Source organism: Argiope bruennichi, chromosome 9 (assembly GCF_947563725.1).
Source record: "Argiope bruennichi chromosome 9, qqArgBrue1.1, whole genome shotgun sequence".
Lineage (NCBI taxonomy): Eukaryota > Metazoa > Arthropoda > Arachnida > Araneae > Araneidae > Argiope > Argiope bruennichi.
Window position 1 is genome coordinate 39993223 of NC_079159.1, and position 21866 is coordinate 40015088.

Here is a 21866-nt window from a genome sequence, read left to right on the forward strand (position 1 = left end):
TGACGAGTTATTTATTTTATTATCTCTTATAGTTATGTATCTTTTGATAAATTTAATCTCCGGAAAAAAAAAATGTTTATTTTTATTTATAATATTCAAAACTACTGAATTAGTAAATTCTGTTACATATGATAACTTGATAAAAAATAGCATTTATTTCCATTAATAATCTTGAAAAATCCAGAATCATATAATGCTGCTTAAACATTATTTTTATCAAAGATTCCAAAATTCTGAAAATAGCTTTTTGATTTTCTTTTTAATAACAGTTCAAAATTAATTTAAAAGTAATACATAAAAATCTAAAGTAATACATATAAATCTAAATACATATAAATCTAATACATATAAATATAAAAATGCAGGTAGTATATCAATGTTTACATCTCCTCATTAGTTTCAATAACTATGTCATCCTTAAATCGTTTCATAGATATATACTAAAATAAAATAGAAACATTTTATTTTGAATTTGTGTTTGGAAATTTTCACTCCTATTACAAAAATGGAAGAGAAAATTCCTCAATTGAAATTTTGATATTTGGATTGTGTAAATATTACACTTTCTATAATTGATAACACAACCTCATACTACTACTCAAATCTTCAGATCAAGATTGTTCTAAACATATTTAAAAAATCTGATTGAGAATCTACTCAGAGAACAGGATTGATGGTGAATTCCAGCAAATATTGTAATTTAGTTTTTCTGATCTCGTAGTTTTTCTATATGAGAGACATTACTTTTCTCTTAAAAAAAAAGCATCATTTCTATAAATACTTATAAGTAAATTCTCTTTTAGTGTAAATTATTTATTCTTTTAAAGTTGTAAATGGGCCATGTGAAAGGGAAGGGGATTTCTGTTCTTAAAAAAACATTTAAAAATGGAAAGATTTGTATTAGTTGGAATGGAAGATTTTTAAAAGGGGGAATTAATAGAAGTTAATGCAGAATTAATAAATATGGACAGTTACAGAGTAACAAAATTTAAAATAGAATTTCTTTCTTCTGTTGAAATTTCTTTTGGTTTTTATTTTGTGAGATTTTGATGTGAATTGGGATCTAAAATTGAAGTGATATTAGTATACAAACTATTTATTATCTATATATTGTTTCAAAGTCAATTAAATCCATTACCAGTCATTAGACTTAATTAGTAAGCAACACAGCAAGTTACTGAAGAGTGAAGTCATTAGTAGAAATTGATTAAAATTCTGAAAGAATTTTAATTATGTTACGAGATGGCGGTTCCATTAGTTAAAATTTTAATTGATGATACAACTAACAATAATCAAGGTCAGATATATATCATCATAATTTTAAAAAATGTGTTAATATAAATTTATTTACAACAAATTCCAAGAAAGCAAGCATATTTATTAAGTAACACAGAATAGGTAATAAAATAGTGAAATGCAATACGGTGTCTTTTAACTAGATTTAACATCTTTCTTTTTATCTTCAGTTTTGGTATCCTCTTTATCTTTTCTCTCTTTAACATCCTCTTTTTTGCTACTTTCTTTCCTCTCTGCATCTCTATTAGTAATTTTGTTATTGATGAGATTGTGCAGGGCAATAACAGAGCGTGAGAGAGAAGCCAAATACACAACAAGCATTTGGTCATTTGTTTTCACATACATGGATTTCACAAACTCCCTCACACTTGCATCAGGCAGCAAATTGAAAATGTCTTGGAGTTGATAGATAATGGTATGATTCACTGGCAATGTACCAGATACCACCTAGAAATTACAATGGATTGAATTAATTAGCGTGTTAACTGAAAGTAACCAAATTTACAAAGTGAAAAAAGTTATAATTAAAAAGTAAAGTAAAAATTGTTTAAAACAGAATATCAGATATGATGAATAAACATTTTTTCTACCTACACCCCCTTTAAAATAAATGCTCTCTATTTTGAAAAGAATTTTTTTTTATCTATATATATTAAAGCAATTTAATGCATCACATGTATTTATTTAACCATTAGATTTCAATTTCTTTTTTTTTTTTCTTGGGAAGAAAAAATTTGTGGTGGTAAGAAACTGTCTTTTTAGGTTAATTATATAAATCATTCTTTGAAGAGGGAAATCTTTCTTTTAAATTATTCTATAAGGTAATTTATTTCTTAATTATATAAAAAAGGAGTATATGAAAAATTCATCAATTATTTAGATACCTATCACTGAAAAAAAAATGAATGAAAGGTTCTAAAACAGGGTTGCCAGTCAAATCTGGGGGGGGGGGATCCGTGTATTTTTCCGGTACATGTATTCAAGTCACAAGAGAAATGCAAAATTAGCACTCATGCGCTAGTTATAATGCAATATGATTTTGAGGAGTGGAAAAAGCAGGGAAAGGAAGCAACAGTTTAGCATTATTTGAAATAATAGCATATTAAAAGAATTTTGATATTTACATACAAAAAATAGCCTCTTTATTTATTTTCGAGAATTCAGCAAAAACAAATTTTAAGGGGTGAAGAGATATATTACCTCTCATGCTCTTTAATTGTAAGCCAAGTAAAATTAAGGACTCTGGTGAAATAAAACACAAAACATTTTTGTTATTATGATATATATAATTTAATAATTACTTAACAAAAAAATTATTATTTATTTATTTTTTGCCAAACTATATATTTGGGCATCAATTTCTGCAGATTTTTCAGATATCAACTTCATGGAGCTACACCTTAACAAAAAAGTTACAACATTTTTGTACGGCTTAATGTACATATTTGAGTTATTTTACTTTCAGTTAACATATGTGAAAATATTTCTGACATATCACTGAATGCATTAAAGGACGAATGAGACAACAACAAGCTTTAACGCCTATAAAAATTTAGTTTTAAATTATTGTTCTTGAACTAAAAATTTCGAAATCAGTTTATTTTCAGACATTAAAGTTGATGCTTTTGAACATGACATATCACCTTCTCTTTTATTCCTTTAGATACAAAGTCTAATATTAATTATGACTTTTAGTGAATTGACATGCAAATTTGTTTCCTCTTTTTGGTATAATAAGTGCTTGATTTTCCATATTACTTAGACTTATCATTTTTTCACAAAGCAAGCAGTATGCAACAAATGGAATTTGCAGGACTTCTTGAACCCTTTCAGCAAAATCAGGATTAATTTTTTTTATCCTGACAATTCATATTAAATACAAAACGAAGAAAATTACAATGTCTCTAAAATATAAAAGTTCAACAAACACAACAATTTAATATATGGCAAATACAACTGAACCACATCTTTGGGACTAATTTTTTAGACCTATAGAGATGATATGGCTTTCTTTAATTAAGTCTTGAGCTCTAATCTTCATACTAAGAAATCATTTTCACAATGAAAATCAAATATGCTCTCCTAAAATTCAGAAATGGAATAAGAGAATACATTTAATAATTTTTAAATTTAATTTTTAAACAGTCACAGTCGCATTATTTTGTTAATAAAAAAGAGAAATGCTATGAACTACAACGTACTGATTACTCTATTTTTTAATACATTTCTCAAAAAATGACAGAATTCTCAGTACTAATTAGTTAAAAATCATATTACAAAAAATTAATTACAAACTGCTTGGAAATTTCATAAATACAAAATTTTAAACTCAGTTAAAGTAGGACCTACGTTCCATAGTTTTATTAAAGAATTAAAAAAAAATTAATAGCATTTACAAACTTCAACTTCTTAAATTTCTTTTTTAAGTATACAATTAAATATATAGCAGCAAAATTTTAAAAAACTGATTATGTTAATGTATCTAATTATTAACAAATAATGAGTTTATTATTGTTAAAATTGACCAATTATATTATAATCAAGTTATTCAACGACAGCAAAATTTAAAAACAGAAAATTACAATGCTGAAAGGACATTTCTGAACTTATATTTCTCTCCAAAATTCTTGCTGAAAAATTATTACGGGTTTTTATTTTACCAGAGAGCTTCTCACTCTGATGTATGCAGCAATGGTATTAAATGAAATAAAGTTTTATGAAGAGAAATATAAAAAAAAAATCATCTAAAATTTTCTCAAAAATTAGACCCGAGGATAAAATAATATTAACAGTTGAAAGTCATAATAAATCTTATTAAAAAATTTGCTTACCTGATCTAAATAGTTCTTGATATCTGTGATCTGAGAATGAAGGCCTTTTAAACCTCTTAGCTGGTTGGTTATTCTTTGAGAAAGTGTACCCAAAGTTGTATCTTTTATATCCCTAAATTTGGAAAGTAAATTAATATATTTACACATGGAATAATTTAAAAAATTTCAATTAAAAAATATAATAATTTGATTATAGTTGGTTTATTTTTGGCATCAGTTTAATTTATTCAATATCGAATGATATGTCACATTTTACTTTGTCACCGAATGCTATAACATCAATTTCCCTTACGATGCAAAATTACATGAAGCCTATAATATTCAAATTTATAAGACATATTATCATGCATTCAATATCACACCACTTTCATATTTTCAAAATATTATGGCTAAGTGCTGGCTTATTGGCTCATTAAGAATTTCCATTTTCTTCTGTCTTTGGTCTTAAAGGTAAATGTATTATATATAAAATTATATATAAAATTCTGAATTGAGTGGATAATTGAGTATATTATATATAAAATTCTGAATTGAGATATGGAAAAAAAAATTACCAGAATGATTCGATTATTAAATCAAAGTACAATGTGGAGTACAATAGCAAGATGCATATAGTAATAAAGTATTTTTTGTTTGTTTAAATGTGAAATTTATGAAACATAATGTTAAATGTTTTAGATTTTTTAAACATACTCACACACTTGTTATTTTTGATAGATATTAGATGATAGATATGCACCTGATAGACAAAAGATTAGAACAGTTTCTCAACTAATTTTAACTTTTTTGAAATAAATATAAAATCAGTCAAATATTTGAGTTGAAAAAACAAATTTTGCAAAAGTAAATTACCTCAGCAGGTGTTCCACACCAACTTCCTCGGCTTCTTCTGCTCCTATTTCACTTGATACATGTTCAAATGTTTTTGTTGTAGGTGTTCCATCCTAAATTTCAAATTTTCATCATTATTCTTCACATTTAATAATATATAATATTATTACCTATTTCATATGTTTATATATATATTCCATATATTTTTAAACAATAAATTTTATTTATAGCAATATATTTATTATCTTTAATAATAACACAAAACTTTTATTCAATTATTTATACTTTTTGAAGAATAATAAATTTATATTGCTGAAATTTTAATAATCATTGTAGGTTGTAACATATAAATTATAAAATATAACAACTTTTATGCCACAATATATAAACATTTTATCATATTTTTAAAATATGGCAATAAATATGAAGTTCTAAAAATATATAGTTAATTATTGAATATCAATGATGACATATGATAAGAATTTCTTTCATTGTATTTCAAATGTAATTCAATAAAAATCAAGAAAAAAAATTAAATCTTACATCATGAACTTCCTCAACAGCAATATATGCTTCAGTGGGCAAACCAAGGTCTTTAGGCTTAGCTCCTATTATGACCAAAACCTAAAACATAAAAGTCATTGATTATAAATTAATCATAAGTAAAGAATACAAAATATATAATAAATCATTGCACAGTATTAATACAAAGCAGCACTCATATTGCTAGTGAAGTGAAAATTTAAATTTAAATCGGAATCTAAATATTTATATATGAAGTTATTTATAACTATATAAAAAGATATAATGCAAATATCTTTTGCCAGGCTTGCCATTCAGAATTGCAAAAAAAATTCCCTGTTTTCCCTTACATATATTCAAGATACAAGGAAACACATGAATAGTACTCATGTACTAGTTATAATGCAATATGAATGCCTTACGGGGTGGAAAAAGCAAGGAAAGGAACAACAATTTAACATTATTCAGAATAATAGCATATTAAAAGAAGATTTATATTTACATGAAAAAAATAACAATTTCTCTTTATTTATAATCTAGAATTTAGCAAGACAAAGTTTATATATAATAGGGAGGGATATGTTAATTTGCATGCCCTTAAACTGCAAGTAACAGAAAATTAAGTAACAGAACATTGAAATAAAACAAAACATTTTTGTTATCATGATGCAAATCAATTAATGATCACTTAATAAAAAAACATTACAAATTAAAATTACTTTTTAAAATTCCATTTTACTAATTCATGTATTTGGCCATAAATTTCTGCAGATTTTTCAACCATTAATTTCATGGAACTGATCCTTATAGTTCTTTAACAAAAAATTTTGAAATCGGTTTATTTTCGAACATTGACATTTTCGGATTTGGCACGTCATCTTTTCCTGTATTCCTTTTCAGTTCTAATTCATATAATATTAAGTTCAACATCAATGTTGACTCTTCTGAACTGGCAGTCAATCTTTATGTTTTACTCTTTTGGCATGACTAGTTAGTGCAAGTTTTCCATATTATTTAGGATTATTATCTTCTTACAAAGTGAGCAGTATGCAACAAACGGATTTTGTGGAATTTCTCGAACTTATTCACCAAAACCAGGATCAAATTTTTTAATCCATTCAATTCGTATTAAATAGGGTTTTTGATCAGCTAATGTTAAAAAAAAAATCTCAAATCTACTTTGAATAAGCAGATAGTTTCTAAAATAATAAACAAACCATTCAATAAACTCAAATATGCTAAACTAAACACCACTACAATGTGTCTCCAGACTGAATGTTCCAGCCAGGAAAATGTATTCTATTCTTTCATGCAATTACCTTAGTCTTGTGATGCTCATTAGCTGCAATTTGGGAAACTCATGGAAAAAGAACAACTGTTAGGTAAATCAAAACTAGAATTATCTATACAGAAAGAAAAAAGGGGGGAGTTTCTGTATTACACAATCGCAAATGGTGTTTTGTTTCTTAAGCTATGACTACGATCTTTTAGCCTTTCAATCTGTAGAAATCGACATTTTTTTAAATGAGAAAAAAATAACTAAAAAACTTAAAATTCCCTGTATTTTCTGTCAATTTTCCCTGTTTACAAAGCATTCCTGCAAGCAATTGAAGAAATTTTATTTATTCCACTTCTTATCAATCCAAAACATCTTTTTTTTACTGTCTTATTAAAAAATCTACAATTAAAATAATAATTGATAAAAATTTGAATTATTAGGGTAATTTTTAGTAAAAAGCTAAGTGGTTTCCACAAATCAATTAGATTAGCATAAAATAAGTGCAATTAAGATTTCAATTGATTAATCAAATGTTTATCTACAGATAGTACAGACTACTACAACATAAATTTTTTTACTTTTGCTGATTCAGCATTATAGCTGCAATATCAGTCTGATGTACATCCATCTTTCTTTTAACCAAAAGAGTGACATTTTCCTTCCCAATTACCCAATACATGATAGATGAACTAATTACTGTTAAGTGAAGAAAAGTGAGGTGCGTTCTAAGGGTAGTGGATAGTAAATCGTATCTTTTAATTACTTGAAATGATGGGAAGCACTTTGCTACTTATTTGTAAAAAAAATGCATATTAATTGGATGTTTGTATTTTGCATTACCCTATATTCTAAACATAAAGACAAATGATCAGTCTTCCTATTTCCATCTCTATAATGAAATGATAACAGATGGATTTTTCTTTTTCATTCAGCCAGCCCGAAAAGGAGGGCATTTGCACCTTAGTATTATTTTGTTATTACCATGGCAATTGTTTAAATTTCAACTCATCAATTACAGCATATAGTAAACAGAAAATATCATCTTAAAATGATTTCGAGGGGGGGGGGGACCCTCACCTGCCATCTTTTCAAATAAGATCTCTGCTAATTTGACCATCAAAGCAGTAAATATACTGATTTACCCTGAGTAAAAATCAATCTTCGCATCAAACTTGGCTTATATAGAATAGTATAAGGTATTATAAGATCAGCTAAGTGACCAGAAGAGAGACAAGTTAACAAATAAAGTTGGGTGTGGTGAAATTCTAATTTTCAGCAATAGCAACAATTAAATGTCTGTAAGCAAATATATAAATATTCTGCTGTTGCAATATTTATATTATCCATAGTTAGTTAAAGGTTGGAATAAGAAAATTCTTTTGGATACTATTCATATATTTACAGCTCTAATGATAAATTTGTGCTTAGAAGATCGTAGTTATACATTTTGAAAGATTTGGGGGAGGGGGGAACAGCGGAGGAAAAGAAAAGCCATTCTTTTTTAAAACTTGGATCATTCAAATCACCATAAATAAAATTAAATTAAATTTTGACAATATGAACAGCTATAAAATACAAATATTTATAACTAGAAAGAAGTTTAATGCCATTTTGAGCATTTGTAGCTAATATGTCGAATTCCACAGAACTATTCAGGAATTTCTGTGCTTTTAAGGACATAATAAGAAGAAAACTAATTCTATAATTAATCAATAGTAAAAATTATATGCATTTATATTATATATATGAGATAATAAAACAAAAAAACTTTTGCTTACATTATTAACAAACAAGAAAATACTTACTGAATTTGGACAATATCTTCTAATCAGCTCATTAATGCCAATATCATTTTGATGAAGTTTAGGACCAGTATGATACCATCCTACAATCCTTTCACGAGCTAAAAGTAATAAAAATTTTATAAAGCATATAAGCATCTAATACAAAAGAGATTACATAATGCAAACAATGGAAATTTAATTGAAAAATGGAAAAAACCTCTCAAAATACAGTAAAAGATGAACAATATAAGATATTTTATATTCCAGAGTACAAATAGTTGATAAAGTTGGTTGTAGCCTTGTAATTTTTACTGACAGATCGAAATTTAAAAATAGATTATTTAGACTTTTACATCATTATTTCGTGTTCATAACTGAAGTTTTGGCAATAAAGTTTGCTATAGAATTTATAATCGAACAGCAATAAGATCACTGCACAATCATTTCAGTTTCAAAATATACTCTTTAGGGCATTAGACTCTCTGAATGAAAGAAAAAGAAAAAAGAAAGGAATATTTTAAATTATATTAAAAAGAAAATAAGTAAATCTGATAAAGGAATTAAGTTGGATGAAAGCCCACATGGGACATATAGGAAATAAAAGAGCAAATAAACTTGAAATCTTGCAACCAAAAATTATATGTGATTAGATATTTCTTTTATTCGGAAACTCAATTTAGAGCATTTGTATAGTAAAAGTATTATGGACTTCTGGTAGGACAGATAACCAACAAAGAAATTTTCTGATAAAGTATACCAGAAGGGATTAAAAACAGGTTTTAATTTAAAAAAAAAATATTTTTACTGGATATGGTATCATTAAAATATATCAGAAGTAATTCTTGGTAAAGTGGAGCAGTTGAAGGAAATGCTAAGTATCTTCTTTTGGAGTGCTGGATTTGGAAATGTGAAAGAGTAGATCAATAGTTACATTAGAATGCTCTTTTGACAACTCTCCTTTTGTACTCTAATTTTCAAAAACTTTCAATGAATTTTCTTAACAGACTTAGAATTTTAGAGGATATGAATGATTGATTCCTCTAAAAGAGGATATGATTGATTTTTTTTAAATACTCTTTACATGTATTTTACAGATTTAATATTTTCTACTGTATTATTATTAATTTTTTCATTAATTTTTGCTTAATGTTAATCGAATTTTTGTCAGCATTTTCTAAATTTTTTATGATGTTGATAAGCATGTTCCATATTTTATAATTTCATGACAATATGTTTTTTTTTTTTTATATTGCAACATGCATGCTTTTGAGAATCTTCCCTGCAGTTTTTATGCACCATACAGCATTTTGGATAGGTAAGTAAACCTATTGAGGTTTAACTAAACAAATATTTCACAAAACAAACTAGAAAAAGCTTAGTTAAATATAGCTGTTATATCAATAAATCAACTACCCATTCACAAAATACTGCAATACATTTTAGCAAATGTTGATTTCTCTACCTTCTTTGATATCTAATTAAATTTTGAATTAAAAAATTTTTTAATTATGCATTGTCTTTAAATGTAAGTAATAAAAAGATTATTACTAATAATTTATACATTTTTAACAAATAAAAACCAAGGAAATTTCCTTTTTCCTAAACAAATTTTAAAATGTAAGAAAAATTCTAAAGCTTATTTAATTCTAATATTTCAAGGATCAAAATTAATGATGCAAAAGCAAAGTTACAAAAAAATATAATTATTCAATTTTTAAAATGAAAATTATAGGCAACTAATGCTTTGTGTGAAGGGAGGGGGACCCCTATGCATAAAAATGAAGGGGGGGGGGAGAAGCAACATAATGCAACTTCTTAAGCAAAACATTTTGTTTCATTTCCCCCCCCTAAAAGCATTTTTATAATCAATATATCTTCGCTAAAATATATTTTTGTTATACAAGAGAATGTTTCTATTCTTAAGTGAAATTATAAATTTTCCATAACAAATGAATATAATACAATAGCATGTATTCTATTTCCAGTAATACAAGCAAATACATCTTCTGATAAAATACACATAACAGATTTATTGAACTATATGCATCATCCTTCTATAAAATTTTAAGAGAAAATTATCTGAAATTAAATGTGAATATAGTTTTGTCTACAACAGCTTCAAATATTTAAGAACAAGATTTCAAAGTTAGGATTATTTATATTTACTGCAAAATAATAATAAAAAAATATTTTACATATGCATCTTGTCAATCTGAATAAGTTTATTAGACAATGCTTTTATAAGCTCTCTCATTTTATTATCAATCCTAAATTTCAAAATATATTTGAAAACTAGTGGCACACAAAAACTGATCTGTTGAATGATTCTGCAAATTAATTAATTAAAAATATTGTATTATTATTACTAAATTAAACAATACCTGGAATTCTGAAAAATCACGTTGAATAGCATAAAATACATATTAAAACAGAATAGTTCCAACTAAAGATTTTTTTATATGAATAATTATTTATTTCTAATACATCAAAAAAAATTTGTATCCAACATTTCTATATTCACTTTTGGTTTTAATAATTAGAATTCGATAGTTATAAATACAAAAAATTTACTATGCACAAGCATTACAAATGAACACACACTTTATAAGTCATGGTTATTCTGGAAAGCATCTAAATCATTACAAGCAAATCTTAGCAAAATTCTTTACTGTAAATAAATTATATATTTTGAATATTTACTATAAAATTTTTGCCAATTCAGTAAATTTTCATTAATTTTGAATCCCTCACATAACAGTATTCTAAATTTTTCCTTCATAAGATTTTCAGAGGTAAGAGGAAGTAAAATTACTAGCTTTCAATCCAATGACTAAAATAATTACTTACATATAGATGATATAATTATTAAGTCATCTATATGTTCTACATTACATATATGAAGGATTTATATTTTTATAAATTCAGATCAGCATTGTTACTGATTAGATGTAACTTTACTAACTCAACAAATTAAAAGAATTCATCATGAACAATTTTAAATACACTTTTATTATAATTTGAAATTATCTAATAATTCTAAGGTATTATTAGAGAAGTAGTCTTCTTATCACATCAGCCAGATTATTTGAATGAAATTAAAACCAAACAATCCCCCGCATCAAGAAAAAGGCCAATAAGATCCATCTTAACTTACCATTGACTTTCTTAAACATGCTGTACATATTTTCAAGGTAATCATGATCTAAGAACCAAACACTTTTATCTTTGTCATCTTCATCAAATGGAACTATTGAAAGAAAAAAAAAATCCATATCATTATAAATATCACTTTGAGCACTAAATTTTATCATCTATTTTAAATTCAAAGTATCAAAATCAGTGCTCTATAAAAGACATTAATTTTTCCCTAGAATGAAATCAACAACAAGATAGAATTTTGATGCTGGGTTGGTATAGATTGGGTGATTTACAATACATATGAATCTATATTTAATAAATTCCAATTCGTACAGATGTTATATTTCTTCTTTCTGAAAAAAATAAATAATCCATATGAGAACACTGAGTTGTCTATCTCAAAATATCACATTCTCATCTTAAGTTACCTCATGGACAGATTGCACAATTGTATGATCCTGAATATAATTTAAACAGTTTTCAAGAAAATTATCTTTCCTCCAATCTTGTACATTTACAAAGAACCCAGAACTTTACTTTATAACTCTAACTGTAGGCTAAATTGAATGAATTACAGATAGTGATATCAATTAAAGCATCAATAATATGCAACAAAAGAAATAATTTTACACACATATTATATACAAATAATTTAACAACCGTTATCTAGAAACAACTGGCTAATCTGATTGCATGCTGATGCAAAGCTGTACAATTATAAAATTAAAAAGATGAAAAATACAAAAGCATATTTAAAAATACTTACAATACCAAAAAATTACTATATAGAATCAAACAAAATATAATTTAATTCACATCAACTATGATGGAGAAAATATAAATAGCAATTTTTGTTCCATATAAAAAAATTAGAAGAAATCAGAGTTAGCATAAGATAACATTCATGTAAATTTAAAATAGGGTTAAGCAAACTTTTATAAATTTAATAATAAAAATTACAATGGATATCAATGAAATTCTTCAACATCATATAGAAAAAAAAAAAAAAAAGGTACATTCAATTTATATTAGAAAATATAAATATATGAACTCAGTTTGAAGACAACATTAAAATCAATCATCTTTGGTACTATTTTTATGCTGAAATATACTGCTAATTTTTTATGCTAAAAAATTTTACTCTTCTTTTTATAATAATCTTTTTCGCATTATAATTATAAATGTCTCTTTATTATACCAAAAGCAATCTATATCAGGCAAATGAATAATGAAAAATAACAGAGATACTCTTATTAATGCTTAATGTGAAAACATCAGGTATTGCATTTACAATTAGAATTCATTAAAATATATTTGCCAATTTATGAACAGCATTTTAAGCCCCTACAATTAAATTTTTATGTATATGTTGTATACATTTTCTGTGTATGGTATTGAGGAATTCTACTGATATCCATTATGATTATTATTAAGAAATAATCATAAATATTAAAAAATTCTTAATAAGAAATAATCATAAATATTAAAAAATTCTTAATAAGAAAATATTCTTCTGGTAAAAGTTCACATAAAACGACTCAATTCTGAAATTATAACAATAATAGTATTCTGAATATATTAGAAATAGTTAAAATCTAACTTTATATAGTTAGAAAATTAATATATTAATAAATACCAATTTAAATCAAATTGATGATAAAAACTAATGAATAAGTATAATATTCAGAATGAAACAAACAGAAAATAATAAAAAGATTTAAATATATCACTAAATATTCAGATATAAAGAAAAAAATGCAGCTTAACTATTTTTAATAATGAATGGAAAATTATTTTTCTATGGTTTCTTAGTATATCTCACTCCAAACATAATATCAGAAAATCAAAGTTACAAATTTTAATAACTTTTATTAAACATTAAAAAAGAAATAAAAATAAGTACCAGCAAAGCTATTGGATACGTCCAAGATTCCTTTGCCTTTCCAAGATCCCAAGAGAATGCCAACAACTCTTTTCTGGTTGCCTATTTTGCCCATGCGATTAAAATGGTCAACAACACTCAATAAAACTAATGGATGAACAATAACTTTTGATATCAATGGTTCTGCAGCAGGCATCTTGAATAATGTGCTGTAAAAGTAATATATGTATCATTAAAAAATAATTCAAAGCATTTAAAAAATTAACATAATTCATTAATTCTTAACAAATCTATTTAAGAAATCCTTCTAAAACTTGGTGTCTTAAAATTGTTACAAAATTAAATTATTCAAAATGTAAACTAAGGTAATTAAAATCATCTCATATGTAATTTAAATTAAATAATAATAAGTAATTTATTAATGTAAATTAAAACATCTCATATGACATTTCTTGCTACTAATATGAATATTTCATAGACAAGGTGGATTGGAAGAATTTTTATGTCTAAAGCAAACATTACCCCCCCCCCAAATGTGAAAAATCAAACCAATTATATATAATTTATTTAAAAAAAATTTTACAAAAGAATATATTATTTTTATTTTTATAACAAAAAAAATTATAAGCCATTCATTAAAAAATTTAACAAAAAATTATAGCAAAAGTTACAATAAACTGAAATTTTACATCAGGGGATGGGGGATAGATCAGATGGATAAAACCAGTGAATTTTTTTTTTATCAATAATACTTTTAAAGAATATTGAAAAACCTTTACCCTGAAAACAATCTTTAAAAAAAGTATAATCAAACATAAAGAAAATAATAATATAAATGTAATACAACAGATAACATAAACTTTATGAACAAAAACTGATGTGTAATATATATAGAGGGTGTCTCAAGAACCATGACCATGGCTTTTATTCCTGAAAAATTGATTGCAGACATAAACTGTAAATTAAAAAGTTGTGTAAAAAAAGGTGCAAATTGCTATGAAATCAATTAAAGTTTTCAGGGGATTAAACTTTAAAAAATACAAAATTGACATTTTTATATGGACCCTGTACAATAAAAATTCCCAATCAGTAAAATGTGACACATCCTTTAATAAGGTCATGTACGAAATTTCAGCATTTTATCACAAAAAGTCTCAAAGATATAAAACTACATACATTGCGACTTAAACTACTTTTCGATACCTGAATACGAGTTCGCGAAGAAAAAAAATCATGTTGGATGATGTTTTAGGAGTCGTACACAAATTAACAAAGAAAGTAATGATTGAATAAATAAATAATAATTTTACTATTTATTTACTATTCAAATTTTTTTTTTAATTTTTATTTTTCAAAGGTATTAAAAATTTGTAGAAATAATAACCTAAAGGAAAGATTAGTTTAATGAAAGATTACATAAGATTTTTTACAAGTTCACTGATTGGGCTATTTTTAAGTTATATTCCATAATTCATGATATAAAATTTTAAAATATTTTTCAGGAAGCATAGATTTTAAAATTTGTATTTAAAACTAAAGATATGAAGCATATTTAATTTTCTTATGATGCATTCCTGTGTCGCCTCATCTGTATTGAAGCTGTAAACATTTACATTTTAATTTGTGATGATCCTTCTCCAAGTTTGTTTTAACAATATCTTAGAGAATTTTCATGATAAAATTCTGGAATTTGCATATAACCTTATTAGAAGATGGGCGCATTGTACTCATTGGAAATTTTGTACGGAATCCGTATAAAAATTTAAATTTTGTATTTTTTTAAGTTTAATCCCCTGAAAATTTTAATTGATTTCATAACATTTTGCACCCTTTTTTTTATGCAACTTTGTAATTTACAGTATATATCTACGATCAATATTTAAGGAATAATAAGCCGCGATCAAGGTTTTTGAGAAACCCTATATACTGTGTATCTCTGAAATGGCAATAATGATTTGAATCAAATTTTATATTTAGATAATGTTTTGCTTTTTAAGTTTTTCTCTCTCTATAATATATATGTCTTTCCTGAAGAAATGTGATTTTTCACACATACATAAATTAATAACTATTAGAGCTTTTTTCCTATCTGCTCTCATGCTGACAATGTTATATAGAGTCATCTCAGACCCAATATCATCATGATAAAATTGAATGTAGTTAAAAATATATATAAGTAATGATAGATAAACTGGAAAATGAGTACTATAACATAGCAGATGGTTTCAAATAACATGTTAAACTAAGTGCCAGCATGATTTTTTTTTAAATGACCATTTTATATGTAGGTAAGAGTGAAAAATATTCATATGTGTTCAATATGTAATTTGTACCTAAATATTTTCTCCAAAAAAACATGATTTTACAAAGAAAGAAAACAAAAACATGTAGAGTGAAGCTTGGTCTTCCAGATATTTAGTAATCATGCTGGGAATGATTTAGTTGTCACCTTTTAAAAGAGAATACTAAAATGTTATCTCATAATGATTTATAATGAAGTCTTTATCACAGTATGTTAACCTTCTAGCTGCATATTCCACGGTTTGGCAATCGATCCGTTTTCTGTTGCATTCCCCCCATTTTTCGCAGCTTATAGTGTTTATTTTTTTATGATCACTGATTTTTATTATATTATATTATTATCATGTAACATATAGTATCAGTTCACTTTCTTTGAAAAATATTTGAACTTATTTGCAAACATAGCATCTAAATAGTGATTTTAAAGAATTATGCATCAAGAGGGATTTTTAATTTTGTAGATAAAGATGAATATTTCTTGGAGAAAAATATTCATCTTCTACCTATCGCCTAATGCAAATACACTTGACCCATAAAAATAGACCTTATTAGAGGATGAGGCACATTTTACTCGGTGGGATTTTTTTGTAGGGGTCCGTATAAAAATTTAAACTTTGTATTGTTTAAATTTTAATTCCATAATAAATAACAAAGGTTATTATTATTATTTTTTTTCATAAATTTTATTTTTGAAAAGTTCATTTATGTTTTTTTCAGCTGACAACAAATTGTTCCTATATAAGCTGGATCATAGGTCACCCAAATTTTAATGATATATTTTATTTAATTTAATGGTTTTTTCAACAAAATATTTCTAAATTTCTAATTTAGATTGCTATATCATGCTATTTTAGAAACTTCATATTGTTCCATTCATTATATTAAGCATTTACCTTATTTTTTGTCATTGAAAAATTGAAATCAGTTTGCTAAGAAATATTATATCAAAAACATATTTAATGTTGACAAGACTGGTCTATTTTTTTTGGATTCTTCCAAACAAAATCTGGTGTTTCAAGACAGAAAATTGTAATGATGGCACCAAGATAAAGTAAAAAAAATGAAAATGTTTTGTTTTTTGTTTCCTATGCAAAGCAAATTCTGAGAGTTTTGCAAAGGTAAATGATTTAAATAATCATACTGAGAAACATGTCTCCAAGCCAAAAGAAAAACATCAAATTTTGTTAACTGATTACTTAAAGTAAATAATTTTCTATGTGATTACAGTTATTATTTATATGGTTTAAGTCAGACAAATAAAGTACTAAGTTAAAAAGGAATTTATAGTAAATACTTTGCAATTTTTCATATTCTGTTATAATGAATTGATAATTGTTGAAATACAATTAAAACTGCGTATAATTTTTCATTAAATGACTTGTTATAAAAAAAAATCTTAGTATTGGATGAAATTCTGTTTTCATGACTATTTGTGATTCAGATATAATACTATATTTGATTTTATTTCCCTCAATAAATGCACTTATGGAAAATGTTATGAAATGTAAATTTTATACAATTCTTTCATCTTTTAAATCATATTTAGTAAATTATTCTTGGTACTTTAAATTTAAATAAACAAAAAAATGTTTACATCTTTTATGACCAAATCTCACTGAGTTGTGAAACTTTGAATATCATTATTTTAAGCCAATCAACCTTGGGGAAACTTCAGGCCTGATAGGCATATTTTCTTCGAGACTGGCATATCACCTTTTGCGACCTCCTGTTTCACTAGGAATACTATTTGTGTTATTTCCAATTAAAAGCTTTCTGCATAATTTAATGTTCAATATTTCCTTGAAAAATATTTTAAGCTTCAAATTACCATATACATGAATGCTGCATTGTTTTAATAATTTGATATATGTTCTGTTTTTTATATACCCTTCTAATGAAAACTAGTCCCATAACATTTTAGCAATATTAAAAATGTAATTATCATATAACAATCACCATTTTTATTTGTTACCATTGATGACCAGCTGGTTTGACAAAGATACTGATTATATTTAATTTCAGTTAAATCATTTAAACATTACTTGATGTCTATGATAGTGTCAGACAATAAAGCTGTATTTTAATTGTCTTAGTTAAAGTTCTATTCTTTGTGTATAAGGACCTTTCTAATAGACAGTCCCATAATATCCTAGTGCAATTAGAAATGTAAATATCTGGTTCATCTATCAACTAAATTTTGTGGTTTTGTAAATATAATTTTATAATTTGTCCTGTACACTATGCAAATATTAACAGAATCTTCCTTCATTAGCTTTCAACAATAAAAGGATATCTTGAGATTAAGTATTGGTGAAACAATAAAAACAATTTCAATTTCAGGGCAACAATGTAGTCTATTGTTGGAAAGCAGAAATTTTTTTTATTCCAAGCCAAAATTCAGCAAACATTTATACGATTATTAAACTGGTATCATTAAAAAGACATTTTTTAAAATTTTCAAATGGTGTAAATACTTTGATATTTAAATTCAAACTCATCCAACAAAATATTCAATTGTATACTTTTACAAGCATTAAAATTAAAATTTAAAAACTTTTTTTAACATTAATTCCGAAGTTTTTTTTTTTTATTTCAAGTTTTATTGGGAAATATATGTCCTTTTTAATTTGCATGCATTACAATTTTTTTCTGACTCATTCAATTCATGTTCTCTCAGTTTTATCAAATTACAAGATGAAATTTTCTTTTCCACATCAATAAATAATAGCCTCAAAAATTAATAATCTGGATGAACAGCTGATTCCTCTCATCCATTAATTTGAAGACTTTAGTAATCTGTATTCATAATGTTTAAAAACAAAAAAATAAAAATGTTTTATAGAAAATATAACAATAATGTCCGATACTTCATAATTCAACTAAAAGGTATCCGAGATGAGCGGAATAAAATATTTATTTTATTAAAGTATATTATATCAGAGTTATAAAAATGGGTCAATATTTTACAACCAGTTCTGAATATTAATACCCAAAATTCATACTTTTAATCTCTTAACGTGATATGATTGATTTCATGTTTGCAGGAAGAAAAAGGGAGGGGATAGCACCATAAATATATATTTTAAATAAAAGAAATCCATTACAGCTTAAAATCATAGTAGGAGCTGGACTTTAATTAGACTGCCTTTTACCATAGTATGCAAAATTGTTTTCGCTAATTAAGCCGATAACATGTTCTCAAAAAAAGCAAACTAAACTTTGGGCAAAAATGTTATATATTTATACATATACAAGAAATTAGATATGGTTGTTAATCTTCTCTTCCACAGTTTGTTTTAGACTTTCAGAAAGTTAGATTTTCCTTAGTTGCCAACAATGTTTCATTCTACTTAAAAAATACCAGCAACTTATCATGTTCAATAAAAATTACAAATTTATATATATATATATAAAAAGGTTAGGTTTATAATAAATTTCCCCACTTCTCAGAATTCCCCGATGATGCCTGGTTTTCCTGAGTAGGCTGACCACCTGTTTGAAGAAATTTTTTATGTGCTGCTATCAAAGAATTTTACAAAATTTTCAAATGAAATAAATAAATAATTTTAAAAAATCTGAAAAAGTAATGAACTGTAAATTTGCCATCTATATTGGAAAATGAATAGCTTTTAAATGCCAAAAATAATTTTCAAGTATAAATATACATTTATATATATATATATATATATATTTACTGCTTGCTTATTTAAGCCAATGAATTGATTGTTCAAACCTATGTATATATATTTTATAATTAATACTAGCCATCTTTAACAACCATCTTTGTACTATGCTATCTACAACTGTATATTGAAAATGATAACTGAAACCAAAACCCTCAGTCATAACCATTGTACCAATTTTGTCAATTATTATTTTATATGAAAATTAACAGTAACTAAATATGCCAATAAAGGTCTACTGCTCTTTATTAGTATCCATTTTTGAGAGAAATTTTTTAAACTTTTCTTCACTATACATTCCTAATAACTTTGACAGAGTTTTCAACTCCCTGCAAATAAATATCAAATGTGTGGTTTCATCAACTTTTCCTGAGTGTTCATGTTTCCTAAATATATCATCACAGGCTATCTGTCCCTTTGTAAACATTTCTGAGGGATAATCCAAAATAAAACTTTGATGAAATGTTTAATCTCAACAACCCAATTTTTGTCCAGTACAGCTAACCAATTAGAATGCTTTATCATCATTATACAATCATAATTTAGAATATTACTTTCTTCTGTTTTGATAAAATAAATCTCATAAAAATTGGTCAACATGAATAAAATAATAGACAGCTGGGATTAATAAGAGTAATTTAATCATATGAATCATCTCATTACCTTGATTTTAACAATATATTTTAGTTTGAGTGGTATGTTTAGTTAAACAAATCAAGTATGGATTTGTGTTTTGTGATTGCATTTTATGCAATATTTAATTATATATCTACAATTTTGTCATAAAGGCCGAAAATCATACTTTACTTTTTAATTTCTTTCCATATTTAAGCCCACTCATGTTCCCATGCATAACGAGAACCAACATTTAGAGAAATTTTATACAGATCAACAATTTTAGTGATAAAAAATACGTAAATTTTCGCCATTTAAAAAATTGTTTTTTTGGTAGAATACTCATAAAGGATATAAATTCCAAACTTGTATTTATCAAATTCAGCGATGCCTAAAACAAGGAAATGCATCAAAGGATCCTTTTTGATGAATTTTTTACTATCATCATACTTGTTAACCAAAGAAAAAAAGAATAATTTATAACGCATTTTGTTTAAATGATAAAACAGGTATTTTTTTTTCAACTTTCTATGTCAATAATGTAACATGCATAAATTAATTCTGTCTTTGGGATACATGTACAAGAAAAATATTATTTTAATCAAATTACTATTATTTTAGGCTATGTAAAAGAAAACCGCTCTTCAAATTTATGCAGCATTTAAAGGATGTAATGTATTTACTTACTTCAAAAAATCCTTTATAGATAGAATATGTGAATCGGAAAATAAATACAAGACTGCGATTTTTTATAATCTCTAACAATGATAAAGCGTGATCTGAACAATTGTTTCAATAAAATGAAAATAATTCAAAGCCGTCACAAGAATGAATTGACTGAAATATCGTTAGCAGAACTGCCAGATCAGATTGGCAAAATTATCCAAACTTGGATTTTCTTGTATTATTTTTTCTAATTTCTGAAAATATAATTTAAGTCATTTATTTCTATAGATTTGACTATTCATTAAAACATATGATGATTACATGTGAGTATTGCTCTATTCAAATATTTTTTGGGTAAAATTATTTTTACATTGTAGTGTAAATATTACAACGCTATTTTGAAAGTTAAGTTGGCAACACCTGATATCATTTTTCCCATTTCTGTTTTTTTTTCCCCCTGTATCTCGCTAGTTACGCCGGAGAACATACCTTACCTTCATTCTTGCTCGTCTATTTCATCTCGTCCATCATACATCTCGTTTAGTTCAAAACAATGCCAGTCACTCCTGTCGTGTGTATTGTTATCTCCATTAAACATTTGTAATATAATATATCAAACATATGTTGTATACGGTTTGGATATAAGCAGGCTTAAAATGAACTCTGTGATATCAAAACAGTTATTATTATTATGTGCTGCTGCTGAAGTTGTGAATCAGCAAGACCAAGATATCCAGACTAAAATACAAAAGCAAGTTACTAGTGTTAAAAAATGGCAGCTGCAAATAATTGATGAAATAAAGCCTTCTGTTAAATTAGAAGAAACTGACAAAGGAAAAACTGAATCTTCTATCGATGTTACTGCACTACCAAATTGGTTTTTTACTCATTATATTGAAAACATTTTTGAAGAATACAGCAAACGATTCAAGTATCGATGTACGTTTTCTCCTACATGTTCAGAAGAGATAGAAAGTTACAACAATAAAAAGAAAGGATTTTTAGAAATGAAGAGGCATCTGATGAATCATCATTTTT

At 25.6% G+C, this 21866-nt stretch overlaps 1 protein-coding gene across 1 annotated transcript; it reads right to left on the reverse strand.

Annotated features, from left to right (window-relative positions):
- Positions 1–1357: 1357 nt before the first annotated feature.
- Positions 1358–21012, reverse strand: LOC129984445 (26S proteasome non-ATPase regulatory subunit 7-like). Its single transcript, XM_056094328.1, has 8 exons — positions 20850–21012; positions 13585–13772; positions 11698–11790; positions 8565–8662; positions 5502–5582; positions 4980–5071; positions 4128–4239; positions 1358–1743 (listed from the first exon to the last, which is right to left on the reverse strand). The coding sequence occupies exons 2-8, from the start codon at positions 13757–13759 to the stop codon at positions 1432–1434; spliced, it is 963 nt and encodes a 320-aa protein (XP_055950303.1). The 5' UTR covers positions 13760–13772; positions 20850–21012; the 3' UTR covers positions 1358–1431.
- Positions 21013–21866: the final 854 nt, after the last annotated feature.